The sequence below is a fragment of the Capra hircus genome, unplaced genomic scaffold, assembly GCF_001704415.2.
Source record: "Capra hircus breed San Clemente unplaced genomic scaffold, ASM170441v1, whole genome shotgun sequence".
In the NCBI taxonomy this organism is placed as follows: Eukaryota; Metazoa; Chordata; class Mammalia; order Artiodactyla; family Bovidae; genus Capra; species Capra hircus.
Genome location: NW_017191982.1, coordinates 1 through 10517, shown reverse-complemented (window position 1 = coordinate 10517; position 10517 = coordinate 1). Strand labels below are relative to the sequence as shown.

Genomic DNA, 10517 nt, shown 5'->3' with positions numbered 1-10517 from the left:
TGTTTTCTAGACATCCATGGTCCCTTGAAGAATCTAGCCCTGATGCTGTGCTCTGGCCTCTCCCCATTCCCAGCCATGCAGCTGACCCCCTTTAGTCTTGTCATGATAGAGGGCTTATACGAGAGAAAGAGGGTCTGGAAGTTCCATGACGTAATTGGCACTTGGCTCCATTGCGTCTTATCTTTCCTCAATCAGGTTAACAACTCCCTTGTGTGACAGGAGTACGCTGTCGTGGCACGAAGAGTGACTCAAGGGGCAAATGCAGGTCCTATTGCTCTTACCTCCAGTGAGTGTGCATCCACCTAAACTTGGTCCGTCTTCCTATCATGTGTGGATCTAGCCAGGTCATGCTGTGCGGTCTCTTAGCTAGATCCTCCAGCTGGACCGCCCACGAAAGATTCTTATCACAAATGATTGGTCATAGAAAGTCCTGGACTCCTGTTTTATATTCTAGGAAAGTGCTAGTGATACCGCCATTTTCAACTCACTTCTTATTCAGGTTTCTTCTTTGTGGTCTTTTCTTTTCGTAGACCAATGGTTCTGGATCAATAGTAATGTATTTTGTTATATACTTATCAGGAAGTCCATAGGTACACTCATAGACACTTGTAAAAAATAACATCAAATATGTCCTTTGGCAAAAACAAGAGGTTGATATAAACTTTTGGAGTGAATAAAACAGCAGAGTCTTAGAAAATTATGAACACAGTGGGATCTCAGCCCAGTTTACTCACTGACACGGATGCATCTGGGAGGAGGAGACCAGCCACTCTCTGTGCAGGTCATTATGTTCCGATAATTTTGAAGACTGTAGCCATGATAGCAGCGAACCCTTACAGTTTCACCCTGTAGAACTTTTTTTCACTACTTGGGTTATATCCATTTCCAAATTATGGAAAATACATTCTCCTAAGGATCATAAAAATAATATGGTAGAAAAAAACATAAATTTTTAAAATAGAACCTTAAAGATTAACCTTCTAGAATTTAAATGTGAATGCACTAGCATTCAAATATGATATGTAACAATAAAAATGAAAGTTACTACCACCATTGTTACAAATGAAAAAACATTCCATATTATTTTTATTTCATTTATGATTAAAGTACGTATACATGATGCAGATATTCTTATAAAGTCTCTATCTCACAGGATTTACATGAAGAGCCTCTAGTAAAGGAAGATCTATTTGGATTTTTTTTTCATATAACTCATCCCTTGGCCTTGCTGTTGTTACACAACACTTTACTCAGTTGTCTACTTTTGTCTCTTCACTCTTTCAAAGATTTATGCATATAAACTTAAATAGGTTTACTTACTGAGGCATGGTTCTTCTGGAGACCATCCTTCTGCTGTGCAAGTCAGGTAATCTGAGGAATATTGTGAAGGAGACACAAAATACTGATCACAGTTATAGAGAAACTGTTGATTTACACGTGCTGGAAAGCGTCCTCTGTATGAATGATAAAGCCGTCCATGTTTTATTACTGGATAATTACAGTGTTTCCCTTGGAGTAAAAAAAGTAGAAATAATGCTTTACCTTATTATTAAATTATATAAGAAATTAACATTATCTCTATGAATTACATTCTTGTTCAGTTAATTACACTCACTACATTATGATTTCTAGGAAAAGAGGTTATAGAAAAACTCAGATGATTGAAATACATAAAGATGTCCTTGATATTGAAGGTCAAATTATGTCTTGTGAGTCATATCATATAAAATTTGTATGTAGATTCTCTTGGTTGAAAACTATAGAGACTTAATAAATGAATTCTCCTTAAATAGAGAAGTGCTAACCATAGTTGACTAAATTAGCATCTTAGTCAAGAGATGAAAGTACAGATTTTGTCTTGTGGCTCATTTTGACTTCTTTTTCTTGCTATTCCATTCTAATCAGAAACAACATCCTGACACTTCTTCTCAGACCAAATCAATGTAGAAAGAAAACAGTGTTGTTGTTTTTCCAATTAACGTTCATTACTTTAATTTTCTGTTTATTGGAAACATGTGATATATATAGAGAATCACAGTAATTTTCATGGAATCATGGATTATTGTTTATCACTCAAACTAGATATTAGGCATCTTTTCCCTTGCTTATCTAATTGGAGAAATGGACAATCAATAATTCTTAATTTCCAAATGGTTAAGATTAAGGGAAACCCTTGAATGCTTGTGTCTAATTTTAATTGGAGAATGATGCATTTTTTTCAGTACTTCTTACAAATATTTTAAATGAGGTATAACATAATTACAATTTATTTTTTAATATATATTGAGTAATTGTCACTTATATGCTAAGTGAATTATAAACTTTGAATCTTTGCATATCTTAATCCCTTTAACAAAGACATGTCAATTATACATCTCATGGCCTATAGTCTGCATCTCTCATCACTAATAGATTTCCCACACTTTTTTGAAGCTTCTCTACATTTTTAGTTTGAAATGCTTATTTAGTTTGATTCCTCTTAAGTAACAGTCTAGGTTTCTTCCCACTACTTTCTAGATTAGAATACTTTCTCTTAATCCTTGAATTTTACAAATTTCACCATGTATGTCAAGATATGTGTATTTAACAATAATGCCATGTTGCAAGCTTGAGTGTTTTATATTTGCAGGACTCAAGTGAAAAGAACTCAACTAACTTTGTCATTACATTGTAGAGGAGAGATTTGAGTCCTGATTACCTGAGTTCAGATCTAGTACAGTTATTCACCTCATTTTGATGCCTCATAGAACATGAATTAGTAAAATAATCCACTGAGATTCACTTCCAAAAGGTACACAAAGAGGGCATAATTAAAAGTAAACATCATTGCTGTCACTGCCCTGAGCTATTTCCCTCCTCTCTTCTATTTGGTCACATGTGAATCTGTCTTTGTCTCTCTAACCAGATCATTTATTGAAGCACATACATAGTCCACTATGGTCAGAGTGCACTGACTCTGTCAGGACTCAGAACAACCTCATTCTCCTCTCACACTTCTACCAATACAAGTTCCGGTCTCATGAGCAGGCTTGGCTGTCCATCATAGTGTTGGCTCAGATTGATCTCAAAATTGACTGAAAAGTATTCACTAAGTTTTAAAAGTGTTTCTAGTCATTCTGTATTTGTGGCTTATTCCTATGGTCCAGGCCCAGGATCTTACAATTATCACAGCTAAATATCATGTTATTGAGTCCAACCTCACACATGGGCATCTTTCTGAGTGATGAACCTGTCCTAATGTGGGTTCACTTTCAGTACCTCAGGATCATTCAGGCACATCTCCTTTGCTCCATTAAACTGGTTGTTGATACAAAACAGCAATGGAGCAGGCCTGAGAACAAAATCCTGCATCTGATAATCAGCTTATTTAATGAAATTATGAATATCTGATAAGCTATTTAACTGGCCAATTTCCTCATCTTGTCTACATGAACTTTACAAGGTCCCTTGTGGATAACTTTGCTGTGATGTAAATACATTTGGGTTGATCTGCCATTTTCATAGGCTTTCCCTATGGCTCAGTGGGTAAGGAATCTACCTGTAATGCAGAAAACAAGGGAGATGCAGATTTGATCCCTGGGTCAATCATATTCCCTTGCAGAAGGAAGTGGCAACCCACTCCAGTAATCTTGCCTGGAGAATTCCATGGACAGAGGAGCCTGGAGGGCTATAGTCCAAAGGGTTGCAAAGAGTTGGACATGATTAAGGGACCAAGCACACAGCACCATTTTCATAAATCCATCTTAAACAAGTTTAAATATCTTTAGTATAATTCTTATATAGATTGAAATCTGTTTAATACTGTTAACACTCATTTTAAAAGAAATTGTGGTTCGAAAAATCATTTTAGATTTATACTTGCGATTGCTATTAAGGTCATTGACATGTTTTATAAAGTTACAGTTTTCTTTCCTGTAATAACTGGTTTAAGTTTGCCAAAATGTTATGATGTACTGTTAGAAAAAAGAGTATTGTTACAAAAGAGGCAGGAAAGAAGTTGAGAAGTAAAGGAAGCATCCCCAGAAAATACTCTGTTTAGTTGACCTGACATTTTTCTATATGTGATGGTTTTAGGAAAGTCCACAATGCCTTCCACACTCCTCTCTCCAAATATTAGAGCCTAAGTCCTCTGAGTGTCCAGGACTTAGTGACCATTTCTCATGATTACCCATGACTGACGTGACAGTGTGACAAACTCATACCTGCTGTGGAGGCTTCCTCCTCCCTGTCTGCTGTCACTGGCCCTGAGGAAAGCTAGATATCTCTCAAGCAACCTGCGCAGATGACCATGTAGTCAGGTGCTGAGGCCTCCCCCGAAAGCTAAGAGAGTGAGCCAACTTGGAAGCAAAGCCTCCAGCCCAGCTGAGTGTCCAGGTAACAGCGGCCCAGGCCATTACCCAGTTGCCTCCCAAACAGAGTGATACATAACTAGCCAACGAAGCCCTTTTATTCTTGACCCACAGGAGCTCTAAGAATATGGAAGTGTATTATCTTAAGCCAATGTGTTTTCTGGAAAATTGGTTAATTAGGACTATGTATCTAATATAATGGGCATCCCACTTGGTGCTAGTGGTAAACAAGGAACCCGCCTGCCAATGCAGGAGACATAGTACAGGCAGGTTTGATCCTTGGGTTTGGATGGTCCCCTGGAGGCAGGCATGGCCACCCACTCCAGTATTGTTGCCTGGAAAATCCCATGGACAGAGAAGCCTGGTGGGCTACAGCCGATGGGGAGGCAGAGCGTCAGACATGACTGAAGCGACTTAGCGTGCAGGCATGCAGGCGTCTACAACAATAGGTGTTAGTTGATGTGAGTTTTACTTAATGGCTTGAATCTGATATTACAATTATTTTGCATGCTAAAAATTTCATAAGTGCACCCATAAATTATGGAAGAAAAACTTTGCTTAAATATTCAAACATTTAGCTTTAAGACCACTTTTGGAAAGAGTTTAGTTGTTAATGAGAAGAGAAGGGTTGCACTGGAATATCTGGTGAAGATTTGTCAAAGTTTCACATTTCTCTTTCATATTGTCTACTCTTTCTCCTCTTGTTTGGAAATATGCCTGTAGTCTTATTCTGCTGCTGCTGCTGCTAAGTCGCTTCAGTCCTGTCTGACTGTGTGACCCCATAAACGGCAGCCCACCAGGCTCTGCCGTCCCTGGGATTCTCCAGGCAAGAACACTGGAGTGGGTTGCCATTTCCTTCTCCAGTGCATGAAAGTGCAAAGTGAAAGTGAAGTCGCTCAGTCATGTCCGACTCTTAGCGATGCCATGGACTGCAGCCTACCAGGCTCTGCCCATGGGATTTTCCAGGCAAGAGTACTGGAGTGGGTGCCATTGCCTTCTCCAGTAATCTTATTCTAGCTGATTAATAAACCATCACTCATGTACCTGAGAATCAGGAGAAACAATTCATGTCTGCCTGCTCCTCAGCAAGAATAATGGTGATGCAGCCTTTCTTATAAGTGATCTGGGGCCAGAGCTGCTTTTAATTGTAACACTAAGGACTAGACAGGGAGCTTTATTGTGCTGCAAATGTTGTTCACGAAGAAAATTACCAAATGGACTAAAATAGCATGCAACAAATTATGAGATGAATAATGCAGAGTGACGCATATTCTATTCACATCTTGAATGTCACGAGGGATCATAAAACTCATTAGAGTTTTCATTTACAAAAACTTGAAGACAAATGGATTATTAAGAAAATGAAAGACAAATATATCATAATGAAGAACATATAAGTTTTATATTTGGGAGTAAAATCTTTGTTTTCAATATGATTTAATTACTTATATTAATACATTTATATAATTTGATTTTTGTTTTTCATTTTCATTGGAGTTGCTTTTAAATATTGGTTAGCTTCTGCTGTACATCAAAACAAATCTGAATATGTTATATGAATGTGTGTGTATATATATATATATATATATCCCCTTTTCTTGGATTTCCTTCCCATTTAGGTCACCAGAGAGCATTGAGTAGAGCTGCCTATGATACACAGTAAGTTCTCCTTAGTTATCTATTTTATCCACAACTGCCAGGACATGGAATCAACCTAAATGTCCATCAACAGAAGAACAGATGCAGAAGAAGTGGTACATATACACAGTGAAATATTACTCAGCCATAAAAAGCTATGAAATTGCATAATTTGCAGACATGGATAGACCTAGAGACTGTCACATAGAGAGAAGCAAGTCAGAAAGAGAAAAATAAATATTGTGTAATATTGCTATATACAGAATCTAGAAAAATGCTACAGATTAACTTATTGCAAAGCAAAAATAGAGATACAGGCATAGAGAATGGATGTCTAGATGCAAGAGGGCCCAAGAGTAGAGGGATGAATTGGAAGAGTGTAAAAAAATAGATAACTAATGATAACAACTTATAAGTTTAAAACTAAAAGTGACAATTTTTTAAGGTTGTCAACATTTACATTTCTCTCTGAAAAGAATTCTAAATATATTGGCACTACACTGGAAATTAAGACTGTCTTTCACATTTTGTAAAAGGAAAATATATCTTGTACCTACGCTGGTTTTTAAAAATTAACAGTGATGTTAAAGACCTTTAATAGATTTATTAAGCTATAATCACAATACAGTCAAATGAACATATTTAAAATGAGATTTGAACCTGCAAAAATCACCCTATGTAAAAGTATAACAATAACCATTGTTCTCCAGAGCTTTCTCATATTACAAGTAAGACTCTCCTAAACATTCTCGAATTATAATCTACTTTTCTGTGACACATTTTCTATTCACATTTTCATGAGCATATTCACATGACCCCATAATCTACATAAAGTACCTTTTTGCACTGTGGAACTCAGATGACATAGAAAAGTATTCAATTTGTTTTCCCCTTTTAGGTGAATGTCTGATCATTTTTCCATTAAGGTATTCTTATGGTTATCTCACAGTGCAGACTATTTTAACCAGTTTATTCAATCAAAAATACACACAAAGGAAAGTAGATAGTTATATTTAGGAGGAAGCCTGAGTGTTCACATCGGTTTCAACTTACCCTGTCCATGAGCAGTGTAAAACCACAAGGTGAGAAGGACATTGATTAACAACAACATGTTAGATTTTCCCAGTGGTACATTCACACAAATACTCCAGTTGCACTGTTTAGGGTTCAAAAATCTGCTTCATTTGCAGTTACCTAGTGTGACTGAATTTATGCATTACAATGAAGCTAGTTAATTAGTGCCATTTAGTAAATATTAAAGTTCAAAGTTTTGAAATGTCCCTACCTTGTTTCTGTTGGTAGTTTCACAATAAGTTATTGTATTCATCACCTGATATCTATGTGCACAACTTTCTGTGGCTAATATGGACTGGCTCCAAAGCCATATATCAGATACTAACTTTCAATAATATATTTCAAGACAGTAGGTGAAGTTTCTACCAGCCATTTGGTCATCCGTATTTTCATGGACTAGGGAAAGTGAATAAATTAGAAAAAAATTATAGTAGAGCTTAAAAACAGTCATATAAATTATAGCACAATCCCTTCACTTACGTGCTATTTATGTATGGTTCTATGATTATCAACTTCCTAATTTTGTTAACATAAAATTGACATAAAGCACTGCATAAGTTTCAGGTGTATGGCCTAATGATGTAATTTACATATATCCTGAAATGATTACAACAATAAGGTTTGTGAATATCCATCATCTCATATAGATAAAAAGTAAAGAAAAAAGAATTTGTGATGAGAACTCAGGACTTACCATCCTATTAACTTTCAAACTTAAAATACAGCAGAATTAGTCATATTAATCATGTTGTACACTACATTCTTAGTACTAATCTATCTCACAGCAGGAATTTGGTACCTTTTGACTGGCTTCATCCAGTTCCCCTATCTCCAGGCCTAGCCTATGGTAATCACAAATGAGATTTATTTTTCAAAGTATTTGTTTGTGCTTTTAAGTACAGTTGACCTACAACATTCTGTTACTTTCTGTACACAGTGTAGTGATTCCATGTTTCTGTCCATTTCAAAATAATTGCCACAGTAAGTCTAGTTACAATCTAGTAAGATTTTAAAAATTGTGTAATTATTGACTATATGCTCCACACTGAATATTTCATGTTTATGACTCATCTATTTTGCACCTGGAAGTTTCTCCCCTTAACCTCTCCCTCACCAGAGGATCTGGAGTGCATCCCTTAAAAAGACACATACAGAATTGTTCATTGCAGCTTTATTCATAAATGGCAAAAATGCAATTGTTCCCATGAACATTGAGAAAATGGATAAAACATTTGTAGCATTTTCATATGACTGATTAATATGCACTAATTTAGAAAATGATAGACAGTGGTTTGGGATAATCTCACAGCTCTTGTAAATGGAAAAAAATGAAAACACACTCACTAAGTACATATCTTATAATTTTCATTGGTAGGCTTTCGAAAGGTTGAAAACCTCATCATGAAGGTGGTGCCTACAAGGTAACGTGTGGTACAGAATGGACGAGACACAAGGAAACCTGAGGTTGTGTTGGACATTTACTCAATTAGTCCTGGATAGTAGCTACGCAGGCATACATGTGTGTTAAAAAAATTATCAATCACGTTAAGATTAACTTCAGGTGTTTAGCTATTTCTATGTTTAACGTTGCCTTAAAATTACCATTTTCAGAATAAAATGTAAAATTAAAAGTCAAAATCCAATCCAGAGGACACACCTTATGTCTCAAATCAAAAGGACCTAAAGGAGCCTTGAGTCTTTATCTCCAAACACAAGAATTTGGGCTATTGGTCATACTAGATTCTACTTAGTAATATGAAATCCTATATGAAAAATTAAACAAATTTGTGAATGGGGTGCTATTTTCACTTTCAACATTATAATGTTTCTTTTTTATGTATACCTTCTATAAAAATAGTTGTGGACATTTCCATGAGCTAAAATTTCCATACAACTTATTTTTCATAGAGAAAACTACAGATTGTTTAAATGTTTATTGATAAAAGAATGTTGAAAAAAAAAAAAAAGAAAAAGTTACCTGTGCAGATTCATGTTGATGTATGGCAAAATCAATACAATATTGTAAAGTAATTAACCTCCAATTAAAATAAATAAATTTATATTTTTTTAAAAAAGTTATTGTTTTTCTTCAAAAGTTCATTTCTCATTGAACACAAACCTCCACTCTAAAAAAGAATAGTGTAGTTATGGAATATGGAGAGACTTCAAAATGCATGAAGGAACATTTGGGTGAGGAAAATACTCTACATCTTGATTATAGAGTAATTGCATAGATGTATTGGGAAGGAAACAGAAACCTACTCGAGTATTCTTGCCTGGGAAATACCATGGACAGAAGAAGCTTGGCAGGCTACCCTCCATGGATCACAAGAGTTGGGACACAGCCTGTCACGACATAACTATATATATTTTGTGAGACTCATCATATTGCATATTTAGAATAGAGAGTTAAACATGTCTTCTCTGTAAGGGTAATGGAAGTTCCTCAGAGCTCTAGGTGGGGGGAAATAGAAGGACTTTAGAATTCTCCAAAGAAACTAAAAAACCAAGGCAATAATAGAAGGGCATTTTCATAAAAGTTAAGAAAAAAATGAAAATCAAGAGTTTTATATCCATACAACCAGACAGCCAAGTATTAAACTACAGAAAATATTTTTATTGTGCAAGAACTCATAGGACACTATTGATCTACAGATGCACACATTCCGTGCTTTAGCTACATGCTTAGTCACCCAGTCGTGTCTGACTTTTGCTATCCTTTGGATTTTAGCCCACCAGTCTCCTCTGTCTATTAGATTTTCTAGGCAAGAATAAAGGTGAGGATTTCCATTACCTCCTCCACAGAATCTTCACAAACCAGCAACCAAACTAGTATTTCCTGTGTCTCCTGCCTTGCAGGCAGATTCTTTAAATGTTGAGCCATCAAGAACTGCCTCCATGCATGTAAGGGGCACCTTAAATATGGAATCTACCTTATTCCACCTGAATGAAGAGTTCAAAAGAATAGACAGAAGAGATAAGAAAGCATCCTTAAGTGAACAATGCAAAGAAATAGAGGAAAGCAATAGAATGGTAAAGACTAAAGATGTTTTCAAGAAAATTAGAGATACAAAAGGAACATTTCATGCAAATATGGGCACTGAAAGGATAGAAAGAGTTGGACCTAATAGAAGCAGAAGATATTAAGAAGAGTGCAGGAAAACATAGAAAATCTGTACAAAAATACAAAAAACCTCGAAAAGCCAAAACAATCTTGAGAAAGAAGAATGGAACTGGAGGAATCAACCTACCTGACTTCAGGCTCTACTACAAAGCCACAGCCATCAAGACAATATGGTACTGGCACAAAGACAGAAATAGAGATCAATGGAAACAAAATAGAAAGCCAGAGATAAATCCACATACCTATGGACACCTTATCTTCGACAAAGGAGACAAGAATATACAATGGAGAAAAGACACTCTTGAACATGTGGTGCTGGGAAAACTGGTAAA

At 35.9% G+C, this 10517-nt stretch overlaps 1 protein-coding gene across 1 annotated transcript; it reads right to left on the bottom strand.

Moving 5' to 3' along the window:
* Positions 1-841: 841 nt before the first annotated feature.
* LOC108634894 (complement factor H-related protein 3-like) lies at positions 842-7186 on the bottom strand. The gene is made up of 3 exons (XM_018045227.1): positions 7041-7186; positions 1321-1509; positions 842-909 (listed from the first exon to the last, which is right to left on the bottom strand). Exons 1-3 carry the CDS (start codon positions 7096-7098, stop codon positions 842-844), a joined length of 315 nt encoding a protein of 104 aa, XP_017900716.1. The 5' UTR covers positions 7099-7186.
* Between the last annotated feature and the right edge of the window lie 3331 nt (positions 7187-10517).